At 34.3% G+C, this 24,051-nt stretch overlaps 2 protein-coding genes across 8 annotated transcripts in view; one reads left to right on the top strand and one right to left on the bottom strand.

The window, feature by feature from the left end:
- The first annotated feature begins 4,189 nt into the window (after positions 1-4,189).
- LOC126762038 (uncharacterized) lies at positions 4,190-6,983 on the top strand. The gene is made up of 7 exons (XM_050478517.1): positions 4,190-4,427; positions 5,592-5,744; positions 5,847-5,982; positions 6,042-6,169; positions 6,229-6,516; positions 6,576-6,803; positions 6,865-6,983. Exons 1-7 carry the CDS (start codon positions 4,250-4,252, stop codon positions 6,981-6,983), a joined length of 1,230 nt encoding a protein of 409 aa, XP_050334474.1. The 5' UTR covers positions 4,190-4,249.
- Positions 6,984-14,038: 7,055 nt separating this feature from the next.
- The window catches only part of LOC126763424 (FH1/FH2 domain-containing protein 3), a 148,967-nt gene continuing 138,954 nt past the window's right edge, over positions 14,039-24,051 (bottom strand). For 3 of the 7 annotated variants that reach the window (XM_050480927.1, XM_050480933.1, XM_050480932.1), the window contains 8 exons: positions 23,901-24,047; positions 20,074-20,289; positions 19,462-19,584; positions 19,232-19,387; positions 18,200-18,519; positions 17,895-18,134; positions 17,600-17,832; positions 14,039-14,653 (listed from right to left, as the gene is read on the bottom strand). In XM_050480927.1, coding sequence (XP_050336884.1) covers positions 14,580-14,653; positions 17,600-17,832; positions 17,895-18,134; positions 18,200-18,519; positions 19,232-19,387; positions 19,462-19,584; positions 20,074-20,289; positions 23,901-24,047 — 1,509 coding nt within the window. In that variant the 3' untranslated portion in view covers positions 14,039-14,579. Of the gene's footprint in view, positions 14,654-16,772; positions 16,868-17,257; positions 17,478-17,599; positions 17,833-17,894; positions 18,135-18,199; positions 18,520-19,231; positions 19,388-19,461; positions 19,585-20,073; positions 20,292-23,899; positions 24,048-24,051 lie in introns of those variants that run through there. The other 4 variants (XM_050480928.1, XM_050480934.1, XM_050480931.1 and 1 more) reach the window with 4 other exon arrangements.

The raw sequence follows: 24,051 nt of genomic DNA, 5'->3' as shown, positions 1-24,051 counted from the left end.
TTCTTCAAAAAGAGCTAAGCCAGTTCGGTTGATCTCCCTTGCATTATCATATTTCAATATTGCTGATTGACGGTGATGTACCCTATAGTCTAATTTAATTTCAGTTTTGCTTCAAATTTGTCGACTCACCCATCGCTTAAACTCTTATTGCTGAAATATACACGCATTACACAATTTTTGAGTGACAGTGACCTACATTGGAAATTGAGCAAAAACCAAAAACCAAAATTATTTAACTACACACATTAAAAGTAATAAACGCACGTTTTATGACAAATTTAAATTAATTAACTGTCAACATTGGAACTTAACTATCTTTAGGCCTAGTCGATTAAAATATAATGTCGCAATAACGAAATTGACTCAAATATTGCAATTTTCATAAATAGTAAATGAGTATTTTGCTGAGTGCCGCGCTCATAACAGTTATGAGAACTTAATCCACTGTCATAATTTGCAGTTTGGGCGCGGCATGCGGTTCGCTGGGCGTTGAAATTGTGGGAATTGCCAAAGTGTTGTTGTCATGCAGCGATTATTGTCACCAGGAAATGTTGTTGTGACAGGTGTTGACAAAATGCTTGGCTTTAAGCTGAATAAACAATTGTTGCAAGCACACACATTTTTGTTATTACAGATATGTACTTATATGCCCTGGTGTATGTTTGTAGGTGACACTAGCATTTCCACCGGAATTAAAGCGAAATGACATTGACAAATCTCTTACAAAGCGTAACGCGTTGTTACCTCATATTTATGTTAATCTAAATAACACAATAATTCAACTGGTGCATTTAAAACAGAATTTATGGTTGCCAACTGTTGCAAAAGTGAAATACTGAGTTCCATGGCTTAGGACTAATATATACAAATTTTAGTAATATTGGGGCTAATATGTATGAAGTGGATCTGGAGAAGAATTATATGTGGTGTTTATTTCTCTTCATCCTTAAACTATTTCTTAAAACTTTCCCACACTAAGAAATAATGACCTGTGTCGAAGATATCTTCTCTATGCAGGCAAGATAAAATATTTTAAAACATGAGGAAGTGTGTTCCATGGTCAACTTTCTTCAGACTTTCCTATCCAGCTATCTTTTTTTTTGGAACAATATAATAATTGCTGATTGATAAAATAAAAAGGGTGATCCATTTCAAGTTCCTTATTTTTTTAACGTAAAAACACAGAAACTTCAAATTTAGTGCGGAATGTTTATTATCATTCGAAAGAACATTCTTTGGCATTTATTTTTTTTAATTATCTTGTTCAAATGATGGCATCTACTACAAACGTCTCAGATGATTTATCCGTTGAGTCCGATTTTCGATGAGTCGTTCAAGCATTTCGACTAGTAACTGGCGAATCGAAACAGGATTGTCCGCATAGACTTTAGACTGAACCAAGACTTGAAATTAGCCTTGGGCCTTGTTGAAACCAAATGTCGCCGAGATCACGAGCTTCAATTCAGGTATGAAATAGTGGGTTAAAATGACACGATAACGGTCGCTTTTGACGGCTACGTTCTCACCGGTATCATTCCTGAAGAATTCATATGGACCGATGATTCCTACAAACCACTCCAAACCGTTTTTTTTTTTTCAATGAAATACCAGCTGTTGAATCTCTACAGATTGCTCTTCGCCCCAATTGCGGCAATTTTGGTTGTTAACATACATTGAGCCAGAAATCTGCCTCATCGCTGAATAAAATTTTCTCGAAGACGTCGGATGTTCTTGGAAGCCCATAGAGCTGTACACATAGGCTGCACTTTTTAATATTTTGATTTAAAATCCCGACATAAAACGTGCCAAGCCGTTTCATATGTTGCTGGGAAGGGCGCCGAAACGACTCTCCACGGTCTTTGTGTACATTCTCAGCTAAGGCTGCTACATTTTCTTCAGTACGTACTGGACGTGGTCTATTCCGTCGAATATTATCCAATAATGAATGAAGGGTCTCAAGATGGTTGATGGTGTTGCGAATAGTACGCGTGAGTGGGCCGATTATGTTGACCATAAGGTCACCGTAGCTCACGAAACATATTCTTTACATATCGTGATTTTTCGTAATAAAGTTGAACGAATTGTAAACGTTATTCCGACGTAAGTCTTTCCATGATGAAATTCCAAACAATACAAAAATTACATGGCAGCTTGGCACGACTCACGCGTGAACTGTCAAAAACAGGTTAGTGAAAAAAGTACCTCTACTTGGATCACCTATATATACATATGTATATACAAGGTCTGTCGCAAAAGAAACAAGACTGTTAAAAAAACAACAAAAAATTAGTATTTCTCAAAAGTTATATTTTTTTATTCAAAGTAGTTTCCTTGTGCCTCGATACAGCGTTTAGCCCGGTCAATTAGCATTTCAAATGAGTGTTTAAGGTCATTTTTCGGAAGGCTCTTGAGAATATCGGTCGTCGCCTTTTGGATAGCTGAAATGTCCTGAAACCAGTGTCCTTTCATGGGCAAATGAAGTTTTCCAAATAGGTAAAAATCACAGTGTGCCAGATCAAGTGAGTAGGGTGAGTGATTAATGGTTAATATGGAGTTTTTTGTCAAAAAATCAGTGACAAGCGTCGACCGATGACACGGCGCATTATCGTGCAACAGGCGCCAGGACCCTGCCTTACGGTATTGTGGTCGAGCACGACGAATGCGTAACAAAAGACGCTTCATAATACCAAGGTAAAACATCATTAATCGTTTGGTCAGGTGGGACGAACTCTCGGAATCGTAAAAACAAATCAACATTGTCTTTATTTTTGACTTCTGAAGACGACCGACTTCTGATCGTCATAGAGGTCCTCACGACCTTCTTGGAATCGCTTAAACGACTCATGCACATTACTATGGGATAGGCACTGATCACCATAAACTTTTTATCTTTTGAAATGTTTCAGTAAACGTTTTCCCAAGTTTAAAACAAAATTTAATATTTGCTCTTTGCATTTTACGACCGATGACCGAAAGCTGCTGTTACTTTTTGATCGATAACATCGATTGTAGTTATCCAATTGTCTTAAAATTTTACGAAATGTCAACAAGAGATCAAACTTTTTATTTCATATGCCCACCAATAGGTGGCGCCACCAGAAACAGTTATATTTAAAAAGTTCTGTTTCTTTTGCGACAGACCTTGTATTGTAGGGTGGAACAAACTTCGTAGCAAGCTTAGTATATCCTATTCAGATTACAACGTGAATTGGACAGAATGTTGGATAGTTTTTCACTCGATAGCCACAAATATCTTTTCTGCTGTCAAAATCGACCACCATGACGTTTCTTCTTTATCAGAGGAATAAAAAAATGTTTAAGTGCCACAATTCTATTCTACGAAGCATTAAAGTGAGGGAGTTCGTACTATCTATTTGAAGGATGATCTCTCTCTTTTCAATATTTTTATGAAAATAATTCCTTTTATATCACCGTTACATTTAATGTTAGAAAAAATAAATGCCAATAGCTAAGATGGTATGAACAAATATGACTCGGTCTCATCCGTTGAAAATTTGAGCGTGTCAATGCTCTAAACTCGTTCAAAATGTCGCAAAAGAGACGCTTGACAAACGGAACTGAGGACTCTATATTCATCAAATAATTGCAGCTGTGAACAATATTTGGCAACCCTGCACATAAAATATTCAACGAAGATAATAACAGTATTTGTATAAACATGAATAGTACACACATTCGCATATATACATATATGTATTTAAATATTAATAGCTGTTCGCCAATGCTACCAACTAATTGTAGCGCAACTAATTGCTTTACAACATCAACAACAAATTAGTTGGTAATTGTTCAAGTTTACCAAGTGTTAAACTCTCTTCAAACCACCCACAAATATATAGTAAATATTTCAATTATTATATGCCACACACATCTGCACACATGTACATGCGACTGCAGTCAACAACCGTGTGCCATCAGCGCATTCATCGGCGCATTGTCACCAAGTGTTGCTGCTAACACCCACCAGCCACCATGGTGTGTTTGTTGCATGGAAGGTGGATTGGACTTTTTGTAATTATCAAATTCATTTAATCTGCACCGTTGACGGTCATTAAACCGTTTCTCTGGCACTCTGTGATTGTGACATTTGGCAACACTGTGTTTCTCACGTTCATAAATTGAGGCAGTTAAGGCGCAGGCGCGTCAGTGCGGTTTCAGTGGCCCTGCAGAGTGGTTCATCACCAGAAGCAATAAATAATAAATAAAATTAAAAAAAAATTCCATTAAAATGTGCCAACAACAACACAAACTGTCGTGCGGGTTAAACATAAGAATCGTTTTCAAATTCGTTTTGTTCACATTTACTCTCACGCAAAATTCCTGCAAAGTCCAAGAGGGCAGTTCGTGGAAGGATATCATATTCGGTAGCAAGTGGATGCCGGCTGTGGCTGCTCGTGATCCTAGGTGTACGTTTGTGTCAAAAGATTCTCACATTGTGATTGAAAATATTATATAGTATTTATTAGAATCGCAGGACTGAACTGTATTAATAAAAAAATATCGGTGCTACCTTATTTTAACCCTGAAACAAACTTTAGTTTCGGCTTCACCGCAGCTATAATACCCTTCATAAATACAAATGATTTCCTAGAAGAACTTGATTCCGATAGTTCAGTTTGTGTGGCAGCTATATGCTATAGTGATCCGATCTGTACAATTTCTTCGGAGATTAAATCAAAGCGACGGGCCCAATCCTGGGGAGGGGATGTTTCATCTTCTCACTTTAGCTCGCCTTCAAGCGGATGTTTTTGGCTATAAGAGGATACATGTTCAAAGACCGAACGTCGTGATATACCTGACCAAAGAACACCCTTTATGTCGTCGGTATCGACGATTTCCATTGTTTTATCGTTTTTTTTTTCGACATTTAGCCAGGGAGTAGTGCATCGAAGAGCGAAGTCAAAATTGCGCATGATTAGCTGTTACAGTATCAAGACTTATTTTAAAGCATGTAAAAAACCGATCGTACTTATAAAACGCGAGATATAAATTACTTAGTTATCTATTTGAAAAGTAATGGATTTTTTTTACCGAACCGGCATTCCAAGTTCGAATCGGCGCCGAATAAACTCTCCACGGTCTTCGTGTATTCTCTCAGCCACGGCTACTATATTTTCTTCACCACGGACATGATCTATTATTATTATCCAATAATGAATTCTGGGTCTCAAGATTTCCCTTAAATACTATATATCACAATTATGGTAATATGAAATGAAAGTAAAAGAAAATCACACAAATACTGTCTGTTGCAGTTCTGAACCGAGTTATATCTTTCTTTGCCACAAAATACTGAATATTTCGACGACGCGTCTTAAAGCTGACTTTATGCTGAAAATAACGGTCAATGTACGGAAAATCTTAATAAATTAAGAGAGCACCTTTGACATTTATGTGATGTGGTGTTCAGTTTATTAGCTTCGAAGTATATAAGGATTTTCGATATTCTAGTCGAATAAGCTACTGTTTCCACAATTTAGTTCACAATTTAAAATACTAGTGTTTACCTATTTTAAATCACTTTGAACTTATATCCTCATATCTTTTTATATTTTATTTCGAACTTATAGTTTTGCCAATATTTAGTGTGGTTCCCGTTGGCAGTGGTACCTGTACGGCATCATCTGGAGAACAGGGCAATTGCATACCGCAGAAGGAGTGTCTGCTACGCGCTGGCATACCAGCTGGACCCTGCGCGGGCGGTTATGGATTGTGTTGTGTTTGTAAATAAAAATTTTACCATCATCACATTTTCCATATGCAGAGCACTTTCAAAATGAGTTCCACATTCCAGACATCGAATTTAAATATTTTAAAATTTTCAGTTCTACAAACTTGCGGTGGTGTTATACGCGAGAACTCCACCTATTTTGTCAACCCCAACCATCCAGATGTCTACGATGGTACTGGCAGCTGCCAAGTGACGGTACAGAAAATACATCCAGACGTGTGTCAGTTGAGGTTAGAACAGCAAGTTTCTTAAAGACAGTTTACTTTTGATCTAACAAACTACTTTCCAGACTCGATTTAGATATGTTTTCCATTGCACCACCCGAAGCGCTGAACCATGTCTGCAATCAGGATCAGCTACTCGTATCCGGCGGCAGTCCGATACCAACAATTTGTGGAGCCTCCGCAGGCGATCACAGTAAGAAAGCATATAACTTTGTTGTTACAAATATTTGGAAGATAATCCTCTCTTGGCAGTGTACATTGACGCCGGTTTGGGTCAAAGTAACGCCATCGTGCTCTCCGTTATAACGAGTGGCACTTTCTCACGAATCTGGCGTATACGAGTTACGCAAATACACTGCGGTAGTTTGAGTCGTGCCGATCATGGTTGTCTGCAGTACTACACCGGTATTAGTGGGCGTGTACGAAGTTTCAATTTCAATACGGTAACGGGGCGACAGCTCTCTAATCAGGACTATAGTATTTGTATACGTGCCGAGCGTAATTTTTGTAGCATACAGTATAATGCTTGTCCGGATACTGGTGAGTAGGAACTGAGACGGTATTTCCGATCCACTATATACTACATGTATATTCCTTAGAAAACAACCGCTCACGCTCCTTTACCATCTCCGGCAACTCAAACAATCCCACCGGTTCTATGGTCGGTGGTGGCACTCAAGTAACCCAGAACACATGTATCAACGATTGGCTGCTCATCGGCTGCATGCGTTCGGTGGATCGCATTCCACCATTGGCTGCCTGTGAGGATCGCGTCTGTGGCGGCACTTTCAGCGCAGAAGTGGGCACCATTCAACGTACCGTGCAATGTAAGTCTTGACTGTAGTTAAAGTGGCTGTAAGGTTAGTATTATATTGAATAAAATTACAGCGAGTGTGCGTCCTTTTCGCTTGTACTTCCATACGGATGGAGTCGAAGCGCCTACAGATGTTGACAACCGCGGCTTCTGCTTGGATTTTGTGCAGCAGCCATGTACAAATGGTTTCTAATTAGTTTAAGTTGATGTTATTTATTACTTAATTAAATTGTTTTTGTATTTTGAATAAAATTAAAAAGAATATTTGGGTATTTATTGCGGATAGGCTCATACTTTCTTGGTTGTGTCTGCTTATTTATCTTTATTGTGGCTGGTTTTGTATTGAGGGATTAGGTTTTGTTAACTTAAAGTTTCAATGCCGGAGAATGTTTCTGATTGTCATATGTCAACAGTAAGACCTCATAATTCTAAGGAAATATATATTTTATACTTATCTGATTTAATTTTGATCCTTTATCATCTCATTCGAGATTTTCGGTGATTAGTTGAAGTTCATGGTATAAAATGGTCTAAATTTTTCCAGCAGTCTATTATAATGAAGTTTTTTCAGAAAGGCTCTATAAGTTAAACATAACTTAAGCTAAAACGTAAACTTAGTAATTAAAACCTTGGACTGTCAAAGAAACTATTGATCTGTAATATGGTTTTTATATTATTTTTCGATTGTTATTTCGAACATACGAGACCAACATTTAATGGAAGTTTTTATACCCTGAACAGGGTATATTAAGTTTGCCACGAAGCTTGTAACACCTAGAAGGGAGCGTCGGAGACCCTATAAAGTATATATATAAATGATCAGTAAGTTGAGCTGAGTCGATTTAGCCATGTCCGTCTGTCTTTCTGTCCGTCCGTCTGTCTGTATATATGCTAACTAGACCCTCAGTTTTTAAGATATCGTTTTGAAATTTTGTAAACGTCATTTTCTCTTCAAGAAGCTGCTCACAGAGAACGTATAATATAGAGAAGGTTCATGGCGTGCCGATTGTCATCACGTTCCTGTTTTTGGAGGGGTTGAGTTTTCTATTAGTGGATTTCACCACAAAAATATTATTAGCGGATTTCACCAATATTTAACATGAAGGGGTCGAAAATAGCAGAATTGAGCATTTTCATTGATAAATGAGAAAAGTGATGCTAATTTCAATGTTTACAAATGTACGCTTACAGATTCGCGTGTTTACAATGCGCAAACGACTATGGATATCATTTACAGATATTCTCCATATACATATGTATTTGATAACAAACTTATCTATGTACATACATACATATGTATTCGTAATTTGACCTATTGAATGATAAATTCCATTAAATCTGTTGGAATTTATGATAAAGTCATATTTCCATTATTACCTAAATAAATATACATATGTAGGTAGATACATGTACATACTATGTATATTGGGCATTAGAGGTTTTGATAACATTTTGAAGACCAAGCCGACGCACATATTCGCATATGGTTGTAATTATATGTATGTACATATAAACAGATTTTTAAAAACCATACCCGTAATGATAAAATTTTTTTGATAAAATCCCGTTTTGATAAAATCTTAAAAGTCATATGCATATAATTACATATGTGTGCATGTAAACATATTTTAAAAAACCGTACGCATAAAGTTCACATATTCACATACTTATGTATGTAATTTTGTGTTCATGTAAAGAAATTTGAAACAATCATTCTCGCATAATGTTTGCACATTTGTCTACACACAACTCTGTTTGTAAATATATACAACCATTGTTTCATACAAAAACTCCGTTGTCACGGACAACCAATGAGCTGTACCGAAAAAAATTAACGAATGGCCGCCGTTTGTCACCGCTTCCCTTGCCGCTGTACAGCTCCGCCAACAAACCAACGTAAATACATATGTATGTTTGTGCGTGAGCTTGCATACATATCGACGCAGCTGCGAAAAAATATTTCAGAATTACAAAATATTTTTCACATTCCTTGACAAATACAGTCAATCCCGGTTATGTGCCACAGTCAAAGATACCGAATTTTTTGGTTTGTTAAAAATAAAAATATAATATGGTACATAAGCGAGTGCGGATAGGTATACTTAAGCGAGTGGTACTTAAAACAATAATTTCTATGTTTTTCAAAAAACAAACCGTGAGATGCAGCAAGACATAGGCAGTTAAGAGGGATGATTTTCATTTAAGCGGAGTACTACTTAACCGGGATTGACTGTACACAAAAATTAGAAGAATATTGAATATTTTCTTTGAAAAATTTCTAGACTTGAAATTCGACAAATAAACTATGTTGTCTATTTTATTCTAATATTTTTTAATACTTATATTTGCGGGGTTGTGACTTTTTCCATTTCCAACTTCAGAAATATATTCAATTTATGAATTTTAGCTTTTGAAATCGTCGCGAAAATACGCTTGTAGGCAAGGCATGCTCGGGGAGATGTAATGGCGTCTGCTTTTATGAATGAATCGAATATGCTTTTTGAAAGTACGTTTGCGTTCATGAATGAAAATTTTGTTGTTGGGAAATTTACTATAAATTTTGACGTCGGCAATTTGGCTGCCATATTGGTTTCTGATACTTTTTCAAACGATTGGTGGTTTTGTAAAACAATATTTGTAATTTTTGCGGGTGACATATCCACATGTGAACGCATGTGAGTATGTATGTTGTGTATGCATTGTTTGTGTGGAATGTCATACGCACATATTTACATGTGTACTCATATTGTAAGTATGTATGATGATTTTTGAGACTATTGTTATTTTTTCAGAAGAATGTTTGTATTTTTTGATTTACATGCGTACGCATACATATATTATTTGTGTGAGAATGTCTGCGCACATACATACATACATATGTGTGTACGTAAATATAGAGAAGCGCGCGCTTTTTATATTACTGATAAATGATAATATTTTGATTTGAAATTGATTTGTACTTGCATACATACATATCTGCAGGATAGATGTGTATGAAAGTTTTAAATGATAAGAGGTATGATTTCATATATTATTATGGTAATAATATATTATGTTTTTAGGATATTACGATAATATTTCATGTATGTATATAGCATATATACATGCATACGAAATTATATAATATTATCAAAGATAAGGAATGTTTAAAAAGTAGCTCATTTGCCCATTAACTACAAATATTACCATGAAAATAGCATGATTTAATAATAATGTTATCAATTTTGCATGAATTCACAAAAATTCGCAAAATTATATTCATATCAATTGATATGATAGCATGTAAACGTATAAAAATATAAGCCAAAAGGCCAACATGAGTCTGTAAAAGCAATGTATATTTCTGAGCATAATTTTCATTCAATGCTCAGCTCTGTTCACTCATTTCTGTTAAAATTTCTCCTGCCGAGCCAAAAGTGGTGAAATCCACTAATAGAAAATTCATGGCTCTTGACAGTTCACACGCTTGTCCGTAGTTGAACCTTCTCTATATTATACGTTCTCTGCTGCTCATTTGTCGGAACTGCCGATATCGGACCACTATAATTAATAGCTGCCATACAAACTGAACGATCGGAATCAAGTTCTTGTAGGGAAAACTTTCACATTTGACAATGTATCTTCACAAAAGTTGGCACAGGTTATTTTCTAAGATAGTAATGTAATCTCCGAAGAAACTGTTCAGATCCGTCAACTATAGCATATAGCTTCCATACAAACTGAACGATCGGAGTCAAATGCTTGCATTGGAGGCCATTAATCCGGAGAAAACTGAAATATCTCTCTTTAAAGGAAGGGAAAAAATTTCATAATTATATTCAAACTCTTTAAGGGGGTGGAACTATTGCACTTCGAATTCTGTCTTGGGATTGTGCTATATAAGAAACTAAGCGCAAGAGAACACATTGAAAACATCCCTTCGAATTTGTGATTCATTGCCCCAAAGTGGTGTTGGATACCCCATATGCTGTATTGACTTTATCCAATACTGCGTTGGTATGTTGCATGACATTAAAAGTGCCGCTTTAGATCGCTGGAGCAGCTGCAACGGACATACATACTTGCTGGAGATTACGGGTGCATTGAAACACCATCAAAGTCTCTCGAGACTCTCTTCGATATCCGGCCAATACATAGTACATAAATGAAATATATTTATAATGCTAAGTTCGTCTTCTCCGCGAGCATAACCAATCTTCTTAATGAAATCGGGCTTAATTGGAAATTCAACCGAGTAAATGAGATTCCTGAGGATTTAAACAGAACGCCTTCATTTCACTACCGAGAAGATTGGATCAATAGCTCTATAAACGAGAGTGTCATGATCCATATATTCACCGACGGATCAAAGGGGGAAATTTGGAACAATCCAAACTCAGAAGGTATAACAGAAAGGGCCAAGTGGGCAATTTCATACACTTTCTAGTGGATAGCCAAATGGCAATTATGGTTATCCGTAGCGTCTAAACTAAGTATTACTATGTTACGGGCGCGTTAGTTTACTCCGGGTAGCCCCAGAAATTAGTTCCCCTTAAACCGCCCTTGATCATTCAACTCCTTTAAAAGTTGCGTAAAGCAACGAACCCTAGAGGTCTTGGAACACTGGCAACACCGGACATACCACAATGTTATTTGTGCTAGTGTTGATGGTGGACATACTAAAAAGCTTATACTCCTAGACAAGAGGGAACTTAGAAACATTGTAGCATTACAATCAGTTACGCCTAAGAAATATTCTTCTTCTTCGCCCTAGAAATCATCTTCAGAAAACTAGCAAAGTGGATTCGACGGAGTGGTGAGAAAGCACGGGTGATGATGAGACACTGCACCATTTCCTTTGCGAATGCCCAGTTATTAGGCGGTTGAAACGGGATAATTTCTATAGCTAACAATGCTCCAATTTAATGGAAAAATAGTCAGTTGTTTTACCGAGTGCACTGAATTGCCGGATAAGGTGTAAATGGTTTCCACTATGTAGCATTTCACCTCCTTTTTCAACCAACAAATCAATCAAGCAAGGAAATTGTCTCCTTAAACCAATGCAGGTAATTTATTTCTACTATGGAGCCTACTGGTAATCATTGTATTATACATTGTGACAAAAATGGTCACGTAAATTGTAATTTAAATTCCCGGTTAAATGATATTTCAAAAAATATATTTTGCTTGATTGGTAGGGCTGTCCTTAATTACTATGCCAAATATGAGTGCGATCTGTCAACCAGTTTATTTACAGTAGCTACATACTTAATTCGGTACACCTCAGTAGTGCATTGTGATTTTTAAAATGGATAAAAATATCGAACAAAGAATTTGTCTAAAATTTTGTATTTCTAACCAAATTTCATGTGCGGCATCGTAGCAAATGTTAGAAAAGACTTACGGTCAATCAGTTTTATCAAAAACACAAGCTTACGTGTGGTACAAAGCCCTTAAAGACGGTTGAGAGATCGTTGAAGACATTTCTCGTTCTGGACGACTTTAGACCTATTGAATTGATGAAAATATTAAAAAAGAGAAGGAAAGATATGGTGTTTAAAAATCGTCAGGCAAGTGCTAGAGAGATGGCAAGAGAGCTCGACATCTCTGACGAGTCCGTTCGAATGATTTTGATGGATATTATTGGGTATGAAACGTGTTATAGCTCGACTCGTCCCGATAAAGCTAAACTTTATTTCAAAAAGAGTACTGTAAACAGTTTTTTTTTGACATGCTTGACCGTGCGAATTTCGACCCCACATTCATGGAGAGCATTATAACTGCCGATAAGGCATGGGCTTATGAGTTTGACATGCAAACAAGTCAACAATCATCGGGATGGAGGTAAAAAAATCAAGGTGATGCTCATTGCTTTTTCGATATTCTTGGTTTGGTGCATCATGAATTTGTTACTTAGGGACAGACGGTCAACAAGGATTTCTAAACGGCCGGAATTGTGCAAGAACAATTACCAAGATTGTGACGGAATTTAAAGCAAAAAAAGTAAAATGCCGCTCCGTGAAACCCGTTTTCAGTCGTTCGAAGAGATAAAATAAAATTCGCTGAAGGTCATCTCAAAAAGTGTTTCGAGGACTCTAAATATCGTTGGCATTAATGTATTACATCTGGTGGTTTTCGTGCAGTGAAGAATCTCAGACAAAATCTTGCTTTTCTGCTATTTTTCTTAGACAACGCCCACAGTTGATATTGTGATATTTAGTAACATCAGTTTGGTTATTATTTTTCATACTTTTTATAGTATTTTACAGGATATCGCAAAGTAAAGATCGCAGACCTAGTTATATTCTTTATGAGACATTTTGTCATGCAAGTTATCATACTAAATTTTCAAACAAAAATCTTTTAAAAATTCCTCGAACAAGTTCTTCGAAGTAGTTCTTTCGTTATTTCCGATTCGGTTAGGTTAGATTAGTTTTGAGGTTCATTGGTGATAAATAAGTTGAGGAGATCGCACAACTTATGAAAAGGTGCTATTGATCAATAATTGTACTATACCCCCACCATTAGAAAAAAAGTATAATAACGTTACGTAATATCTAATAATAACAAAAACAGACTGGTATTTATTTCAACAATTTCTTTTTGATATTTATTAAGGTTTTTCTTTTAAACTAAGTTATCGATTACAGTTGCAGTATACTAAATATAAAATAATAAATTAAAAGCACATATTTTTTAAAACTTTTTAAAACTTGGTTTTGAAACGTTTTCAATTCACATTTTTCAATTATATTTATAATTATAATAATAATAATTTCTTGCTTTTTTTTTTGTGTTACCTATTTTAAGATAATTTTTTACAATTTTTTTTTTTTTAATTCAGCAAAATTTTTAATAATAATAATTTTTGTTAGACTTTTCCAATAATATATTATAGTTTAATTGTATGTATATGATTGTAGCGTTATAACAAGATTTTGAATACTTTATTTAACAATAAACAAAATAAAATATAAAAATTTTACAATGCAATTTTTTTATAAAAAATTATACAAATTTATGATTTCAAAAATTCGTTTTTTAAAACAGAGTATAAACATATAAGTATTTATCTTCGTTTTGAAATAAAAATTAAATAATATTTTTTAAATAAAAAAAAAAAAACATAGTAAATTTTCATTGTAAGAAAATATATTTTTTTAAATTTTTTTAAAAGAAAATCAAAATTTTGATAAAAATAAAATTAAAAAAAAAATATAATACAATAACACTTTTCGCATATTCGTTAGCATAATTATTTATACTTTGTTTCTTTTCCCTTTTAACTGAATTCGCTTGTCTGTTTTCTACATTTTACATTGTGTGGGGTATATATTTTACAGCGTTGCAGTTAACTATTTTTCACTTGTTTCTTCAACATCTTTTATTTGCCAATTCATTAGCAACCCCATTGTAAAGTTCAACGCACTCTCTCCACACCAAAAGTGCAATGCGCTCGCTTCCCAAAGCTTCACTTAAAATTTATATTGTATATGTGTATATGTATCGATAGAAGCTTTCAGCTCTCCCATTCGTTTCATCATTCGTTTCACGCACTATCCAAGGCACTAGTTTCCCTTTCTTCGAATTCAGCGGCGTCTTTGCTTTGCTCATAACTCACTGGTAACGCTTGAGATCGTCCAAAATAAAATCAATAAGAAAATCATTTTCTGTCGTTTCTTTATCTTTTTCATCATCTGCTTTTCACACGCTGTTCAGTCTGTTTCATAGTTTAGCCTTTTCTCTATGACTCTCTAACGCTAAAAAGTCTCTGGACGTTGTCTACTACATTTGACTACTACTTAGAATGCTAATAGGTTTTTATTAGGGCCGCAACATGTTGTTTCTCCTCTTCCGTTAGGCCGTTCTTAAGCGTTCGACGCACTGTAAAGAGAGTTGTGAAATTAGTATGTGTTCACAAGTAAGAGTGGAGTGCAAATATGTGAGCAGATGCGTATGTTAATCAAGCAAAAATGGAAGTTATTAAATACATTTATACAAAGTAAGGCACGAAAACGTTTTCATATAATTTTTAGTCAGTATTGTGTAAAACGGTTATGATAAAATATAACTTATAAAGTGTAGGGTGAAATATGTTAGTACAGTAGAGGCCCGCTAATCCGGATCAATTAAAACCGGCCCCTATCCGGAATATAAGGAAATCCGGATCACCAAAGACATATGTACAAATGTATCAGAACTATGTATTATGAAAATTTTTTTATAAATTTCTGTTTGTTTATTATAACAAATAATACACATGTTCCAAACAAACAAAAAAAACTTAAACCAATAAAGCATAAAAGCGAATGTAGTGAATAATAAACATGTGAGCCGGATTAGAGAATACTGATAGAGAATGTCGGTCCGGATTACAAGGGACATAATAGAAATTTTGAGTTTTTTAACCCTGTCCGGATTACAGTGGAATCCGGATTAGGCCATGTCCGGATTAGCGGGCCTCTACTGTAACTTAAACTTATTATTAGCCGTCTTCAATTCGACACTTTTCGTAACGCATGATGCTCTCTTTTTTAGAACTTTTCAGTGGAACCACAGAGAAATTTTCCAGATGAATTCAATACTAGAGGGAAAATAGATATATTTTTAAGGTAGTGTAATCGCTTGGTAACCTATATCTTTTTGATTATTGCAGTTTGTGTAATTTATACCAGTTGGTATAATCGGTAATCTGTAATATTTTCATTACTTCCGTTTTTGTAATTTATACCAGTTAGTTATATGCGCTTGGTAATATACGCAATATGTATATTTTTAATTATGCCAGCTTATGAAATGTATACAAATTGGTATAATCGCTTGGTAAATTGATAATTTTAATTATGTCAGCTTAAGAAATTTATACCAGTTGGTATATTTGATTGGTAATATATATCTTTCTGGTTGTGTCAGGATATGCCATTTATACCAGTTAGTTCATCAGCGTATATACCTTATACCAATTTGTATAATCGCTTGGTAATGTGTAATACTTTAATTATTTCAGCTTATGTAATCACTTGGTAATCTGATAACTTTGATTGTGTCAGCTTATGCAATTTATACCAGTTGGCATAATCGCTAGGTAATATGTAAAATTTTCAGATTGTGTAATTTATACCAGTTGCTAATATATATATTTTGGACCTCAGTGTATGCCATTTATACCAGTTAGTTTATCAACTAATACTAATTGGTATAATCGCTTGACAATCTGTTATATTTTGATTATTTCAGCTTAAGCAATTTATACCAAATGGTTTAATCTCTATATTTTTGATTATGTCGGCATATGTAATTTATACCAGTTGGTTTAATGACTTGGTAGTTGGTATACGGACAACTTTATATAATATTCTGGGTTATGTTGGCATCAAAAACTACCCATGCCGAACTAAAACCGCAGTTTTTAAGTTATCGCTCTGAAATCCTGCACGAAAAGTCTTCAAGAAACTTGACATGGGATATTGACCAAGTCAACGATGCAATCTCCGAAGAAGTTGTTGCAATCGGATCACTATAGCTTATAGTTGCCATACAAACTGGCCGCTCAAATTAAGTTCATATGAGAGTTCTTTTTTATTTATGTAGGGTATTACAGCTTCAGTGCAAACGAAGTTAACGTTCTTTCTTGTTTTAAAATCTTTGGGTTAGTCAAGTCGTGCATTAATATAGAAATTAGTAATGTGTTGTCTGTCATATTATTTCAAAAATATATATTATAGTATAACCTATGTATGTATATAGCTTTTTGAATCTTTAATCTTATAACGGTCTTTTTACGATAAATTTAATATTAATGTTAGTAACAAGCAATTTATGTCTTTATTTTAGTTTTTATTTATTATTATTTTTCATTATTGTTTTATTGTTTCATGCAAGTTTTTTATGATTTTTAGTTGGCAACATTCAAAAACTTTCAAAATGCATTTAAAATGTCTTTCAAAAATCAAAAACTTCACTAAACGTTGGCTATCGCCAACAACAAAACAATTACACTAACCAATTTGGCCGTTATAACGGTGCTATGTCAGCGATCTTTCTATGGCGATGGTGCGCGTTCAACTGTGAATCCTTCGCGCGTGCGCGACCGCTTCACTGCAGCCAACAAAGCGCGAAACGAACGTGTTTAGCGAGTTGGGTTTTGACGATTTTGGTAATTTTTGGTTTTGTTATGATTTATTTAATTACATAAATTATTTTTATTTTGTAATGAGAGATTAAAAGATGAGTTACAGGTACATAACGAGTTCCAATGTTAACCCAATTTTAAGTGTATGAAGATATATTTTTATTTTTGTTGGATCATATGAAATTAATAAAATAAAATAATACACATTTGTTTTAGATAAACTTATTTAAGTAGGTTAAATTAATTAATATTAAGTACTGAAAATATTTTTGGTTAATTTATAATAGTTTTGTATATTTACAAAATAGTATAACTGTGAATTTTATGTCATGAATGTCATTACAAAAATTTTCAATTTTTTTTACACCAGTAAACAAACCAAAAAACCATTAACGGAAAATTAAAATTAAATTTTAAATTTTTTTGGTGTGATTAATAATATTTTTGCTATTTTAATTTTAAAATTTTTAAGACACATAGAGTGTCTGTGTGTAAGTAAATGCGCTGATGTGTTTGCATGTGTTTTTGTAACTCGCTAATTGTCGTGTAGGCGCGTTTACATAGTCGATTTGTACGCTAGTGAAAAACGAACTGTGTGTTAATCAATGAATTCACGCAAATTTCCAAATTCACCACACCTTCTATCACCACATTACCTACTAACTAGATATGAACGAGAGCATAAATTCCAAACTTACATGATTTGCGATCAGCATGGCGTGTGCGCTTCCGTTCGCGCGGCGTGGTACGTGTACCCGGCGCTTTGGTCGCAGTCTTCACCAACGATTCCAGTATCTCGTCATCGCCATCGGTGAAATTCTCCTCGCTCTGTCGTGTGATGGGCGAGCGCAGCTGTTCGGCACGTCGGCGACGCCATGTCAGTGTGCCACTGGCGTCGGGCGTATCCGCGCTGGCAGAGCCGAGCAGCTCCCTGTTCGGAAATTTAAGAAAATTTGGATTAAAATCTAAATTTGCATAAAAAAAATTCCCTACTTCAACTCGGCGTCAGCGCGATCTTCTTTGGTTTTGAATTTGGCCATATCGATAATGAGCTTGCCACGCGTCTTATTGCGTTCGCGATGGTTCGCCTTCTTCTCCAGCTGTTGTTGTACGCGTTCGCGTGTCGTGCGATATTCCAGCGCGAATTCCGACAAAATGCGACAGAATTCATTGGGCTTCGATTCGGAGATGGTGTGTTGTGGCGCACCCAGCCACAGCAGGAACTTGCGGTATCTATAACACAAAATAATTTTATTATTTTTTACAACCACTAATTCTCTCTTGAAAAGTCAACCCACCTGTTGATCACACGTCGATGCACGATCTGTAGTATGATAATGCGCTCTGCGCAATCGGCTAGGAAGTCGACTAACTTCTGCTTCAGCTGTGGTGGACAATCGTGTTTGGCAATCAGCTTGAGTCGGTCCCAAGACGCCTTGCATTCAGTCTCTAATTGACTTAGGTTGTGTGCCAAATCGGAAAAGTCCGCCTTAGAAGCGCGCGTAATTGGTCCGATTTCCGAGTACAGATCTGTCGTATCTGGCGACGATTCCATTACCATGTGGCACAAGTGATGTAGCAGCGAATGTTTGTGTACGGTATCTTTGACCTCAGGTACCTGTGTAATAAAGAGTTTAGTACTAGTTGACGAGATTAATGAAAATGGATATCCTTTAATTTCATAAGTGATATTTTCGTTTGTCTAGCAGACGAAAATACACAGAAGGCTCAAAGTACAATAATAAAATTATGAAGTTCCGTCGTCGAGAGGTAGAAGTCAGAAGGTTAGAATGAAGTATATCAGTATTTGAAATCGGTAATTTTTGTTTTGAGTTCACGAAACGGTAGGTCCTTAAAGATTAAGGGTCTTAAAAGTTTTCTAAAACTTCTGTTTTAACATAGTCTTGATTCTATATTTGTGAGTTCTATATAAATCCATACATATAGAATCAAAACTATCTTACAACAGAAATTTAAGACAAATTCTCTCCTTATTGAAGGTGTGGATCTTTATCCTTCCTATTTGAAGCCTCGATCTTATAGTATTTCTCTCTGAGGTGCCTGGTGCTTAGTGGCGACTATAAAGAGTCGGATTGAAGGTCCGTTCGTCGAAACGGTGTAGAATATATTGGAATGAAATAAACTTCGACTACCTTGCAGTTTCCGAGAATTAATAACAGACAGAGATTACAGAGATTTTTTATACTCGTCAGAAGGCTTTTTATTACCAAAACAACTTATAAGATTCTGTACAACTTACAACCTGATATCTACTGTGGGCTGTTTATAAGCTTTCATGATCAATGTGTACCCCGTTAATTTGCACTTACCTTAGACAAATACTCGATCTGGAAACCCTTAACTGGTGCACCGTTCAAAAATATTCCGACAGATAGGAGTGTGGACAGAATGCATTTGAAGGTGCGATTATTGCGTAGGATTTCGATACCCTGTTTCAGATCCATCAATGGCTCCGCAATTTCTTTCTAGAAATCGAGTGAGAAAAAATTGTTGTTAGTATTTATTATTTTTTTCATTGAATAGTGGGTTGTTAACTCACTTCGCTATTATCGAAATCCAAGCGGAATGCCCACAATTTTAAGCGTGCCCCCAACTCGGAAATGGAGGCCAATGTGAGTAGAAATTGTTCGGCGCTACCCAAAGGCAGTTCGGGATTGGCCATCTACAGGAAAATAAATGAAAATATTAGATGAATTAGGCTTTCAATGGAATAGAAAATATTTTATCAATGCAACGGTTATATATAGGGTGTTTCTTTTTGTATTTATTAAATTTTTTTATTAAAAAGTAAAGTTATATATATAAATAAATATTTTTGAGTACTGATTTTGTATAGTGTATGACAAGTGAGAATAATATTCCAAATGAGATACCCTGTATTTTATACATATTTTTATAAATACAATTAAAATAAAAAATTTTATAGAATATTTTTGAATGCTGATTTCTAAAGAGTGATGATAAAATACCAAATCAAACACCCCGTATTTTATACATATATTTATAAATTTAGCTAAAATAAAGAAAACTATATAATATTTTTTATTACAGATTTCTATAGAATTTATGATAAGTGTTGATAAAATAACGAATTAAACACCCTGTATTTTAAAAATGTACTGGCTTTTTTCCAATGTACTGGCTTCCATACCTGCGCTTCTTGTATTTTCCCGCGTTCCTCATCGGTTGGCAACATATTCAATAGCTTATCGATGCCCTCGCGCGTCACCACCGTCGCGTCCATTTTCAATATCGCCGCTTTGATAGCGCGCGGTGGTGGCAATTTGGTCATCGCAATGTTGATTGCATTCGAACGTTTATGATCCAATACGATAATCTCTTTGCTTTTATTCAGTTCTTGTTGTTTCTGGAATATGTCATGTAACAACCGTTAGAAATATTATAAAAACGATAAAAGTGCTCAGCAATTAAAATGAAGAGTGTAAACATAAAATGAGAGAATGAACGAGAGTTGGGTGAACACAAGATTTTACTGTATTTATTTATAATCATAGGTTATGTAGACAGTTGTGCTTGACAAACGATAACACTGTGTACCAAACCATAATGTGTTGTTGTGGTGTTGAAAGCGAAGTTTTGAAAATATTGGAATTATGTGGAAGCATTTGTGAAGAAAAATAATGCGATAGTAATGGTATTGTTGTATGTAAAGCCCTCTAGATATAATACTACGATTTTTTAATGATCTCATTTGCCCTGGTTTGCCTTGGTTTGACCCTGGCTACTTTTTGATTTAATTTGAAATGCCTTGTAGAGATATGTTTTAAAAATTTATATTTTAAAATGCAATTTTCTGATACAAGAATATTTTCTAGGGCTTAGAAACTTCTCGAAAATATTTTAATACAAGTCACTCCTTTTCTCTTACACGTCTGCAAAATAGAACTTAGCGTAATTTTAGGAAAATTAAACTGAATGAGTTCAATAACATATTACAATTGATTTAAATATTTGTCATGCTCTTTCCAATGCTAGTTTGAAGGTAAAGATTCTATGGCTGTTTCAGAAGCTTTATGTAGGAACCTATTATATTATAGTAAATTACCGTCGTGTTCCTCCATAGCTATTGGAATCCTAAAAACATGAAATATTTTGAGAGCCCGGAGTCTCTTGAATACATATTGTTTATTTATGTGGGGTACTATACGAGGTTTGTTCAAAAGGTTTCACGAATTTTATATTTCCTTAACATTTTTTTTATTCATATACTATATATATATATGTGTGTATGTATATATCCGTTTCAAAGTAGTCACCGCCAGGTATACTGCAACTCTTCCAGCTTTTTTTCTAATCCTACCAGCATTTAAAAAAAAAAAAATTTGCGATCTTTTTAGCTCCTCCTTCGATTCAGTGTTTATCTTCTCAAACGTAGCGTAGCGTCCCCCTTTCAAGGACCTCTTCAGTTTTGGGAACAAAATAAGTCACAAGAGCTAGGTCTAAGGAATACTATACGTTGGCTGTGACACCATAAATGTGTTGCTTTGCACTTCAGATTCCTAATTGACTTAGTAACAGGTTTCTTCGATTGAAGTAGCGTCGTACATTACAAATCCGTGCTACGATCTTTGGTAAGGGCCTTTTACAAAAGCTCATGATATACGACACCCCTTCAATTGAAGAAAACTGTTACTAAACATTCAAAAAGGCTTTATTAGCATAAAAAAGGTATTTGCGTACCAACATAACACAACAACACTATCGAAAATCGAATGCACGTAGCCGGCGAAAATATAACATTCGCGATACTTTTTGTAAAAACCTTGTACCTCGCCTAAAGACGATATTAAAAGTAATTAAATCAGATTGAAGAAGATTTTTTGCTAAACATGAATAAAATATTTTTCATCTTTTTTTAATACAAAATTAATATTGATTTTCTAAAATCAAAATTATTTTAGTTTTGTTCCAGTTAACAGTTCAATTGAAGATTTTCTTTTTATAGAAATAATAAATACTGATTTAGAGTATAAATATATTTTTTATTAAAATTTTATAAAATTAATTTAAATATTTTTTTTTTGATAGTGTATATCTTTAAAAATAACATACTAAATTTTTATTTAATTTAATTTTTTTTATGAAAATGATAAATATTATTTTTAGTAAATTTAATATACAAAATTTTTTAATTATAAAATAATATTTTTATTTTATATTTGAAAATAATATCATAAATTTTTAAATCAGTATCTCAAAAGCTTTTGAGTTACAGCTTTCTTAATGTAACCACTCAGTTCAATCAGTTAATCAGTCCAGTTTTAAATGCATTTTGCTCGAAACAGCATTTTTAGAATTTGCTTAGGTGATTACTTAGAGACATATGGTCTGATCATTATCATATTTTTCTGCATGTTCTGTCTATAGTTTTCCATACAATATGCCAACACTTATTTGGTAGTTGCAAATTTTCGCCACTATGTTGCCAATTTTCGTGTTCTAATGATCCAGTGCAATAGTGGAGGACCCTTTCTTAACACTGGCGAGATCGGGTGTAAAACAAAAGAAACTTAATACAAAAATTTTACTACTTTTATTATTAAAAATTGTATAAAGATACCCTCAAAATTTTAAGTTTTTACGAAAAAGTAACAAAATATAGAAATAATTTGCTTTTAAAAAATTGCATGAAAAAATATTTTTTAAAAATATATCTATGAGTATAAACAAATTAAATATATCATACTACATACATATATGTATGTATCGTATATAAAAATAAAGTTTTCTGCTACAAAAAGTCTTCAAAAAAATTTAAAAATGCATCTCAATTCATCACCTTGCGTTATCGTTATCTAATCTAAATCTAGCTTTTTCTAAACTAAATCAAACTATAAGCTAAAACAAGCACGTGATTTATACATACATGTATATATAGTATGATATATTTTTTCGAACTATTTCCTCAATGACTGATTAGGACCACTTATAAATAGGTGGTAATCAGTACTTTCGTGACAAGCGAACCCCAATCATAAGCAGTAAATCACAGATTTAGATTTAGCTAATAATAAAAGCAACAACAATTCGTATGGGCTTGTTCAGACATTGAGAAACCGGTGGTTCATATATATATTAATGAAGGATATCATATTGTATATGGGCTGAATATAGAACAACAAAATAAAAACTACTTAAGTTTAAGAAATCAGATTAACACAACAGAAAAAAACAGAAAATCAAAAAAATATTAGACACATTTAGGTGTTTTAGTGACCGAGAATGTGCGACACTAAACCAAGTGTAATTTGTGAAAATCAAAAAAAACTTTGCAGAACAAAAACTATTACATACAAACATACACATATGTAGAAGGCCGACAAGAAGTAGTGTAGTGTCTTGTGGAGAATGTGGAGATAGGCAATGCAGTCAATAATAAAAAACCAACACCAAAACTAGCAGAAACAAGGACCAAAATCAGAAAAAAACCATTGCACTCACCTCCTATATTTTTTTTTGTTTTTTAATTTTTTTGAATTATAATTTTATTTTGGTTTATAATTTTTGATTTTATGTATATTTTTTTTTTGTAATTTAATTTAGTTGCATTCATTGCAAGCATTTCAAGACATTGTTTTCAACATAGTAGGTACATATATAGTATATAGTTCGTTCCATTACAAATCCGTTGACATGTGGTGGAGTAGACACAAGTTGTTGGGTAGCATGTAGCAACATTGTGTTGTTTTCAATTTGTAATTGCATATCATTTGATTGCAACAAATAAAACATAGAAAAGTAAACAGAAACAGAAATTTCATTGTATTGGTTTATTCACACATAAAGGTTTCAAAAAAGAGTTCAATACTTAAGAAAATATATGTAAAACCAACCACCGAAATCACCACAAAAACTATATGGAAATTGTTGCAAGAACAACATTTCACAGTTTCCACCCAAACAGGCTGTTAATCAAAATTGAAAGTTCCGTTATTTTTATCGAAAACGCACACTCACCTTAGTCATTAGATCTTTGGCTCTGGACTCGAAGAGATGCTCCAGTTTTTGCGTGTCCACATTGGAGGGTGGCAACTCATCCCAGATGGTTTTGCCAATCACAACGGGTATCAGGTCCTCACGCACTTCCTTCCAGAACAGTTTAACCTGT

Source organism: Bactrocera neohumeralis, chromosome 6, assembly GCF_024586455.1.
Source record: "Bactrocera neohumeralis isolate Rockhampton chromosome 6, APGP_CSIRO_Bneo_wtdbg2-racon-allhic-juicebox.fasta_v2, whole genome shotgun sequence".
Lineage (NCBI taxonomy): Eukaryota > Metazoa > Arthropoda > Insecta > Diptera > Tephritidae > Bactrocera > Bactrocera neohumeralis.
This window is presented reverse-complemented; position numbering and strand designations above follow the sequence as displayed.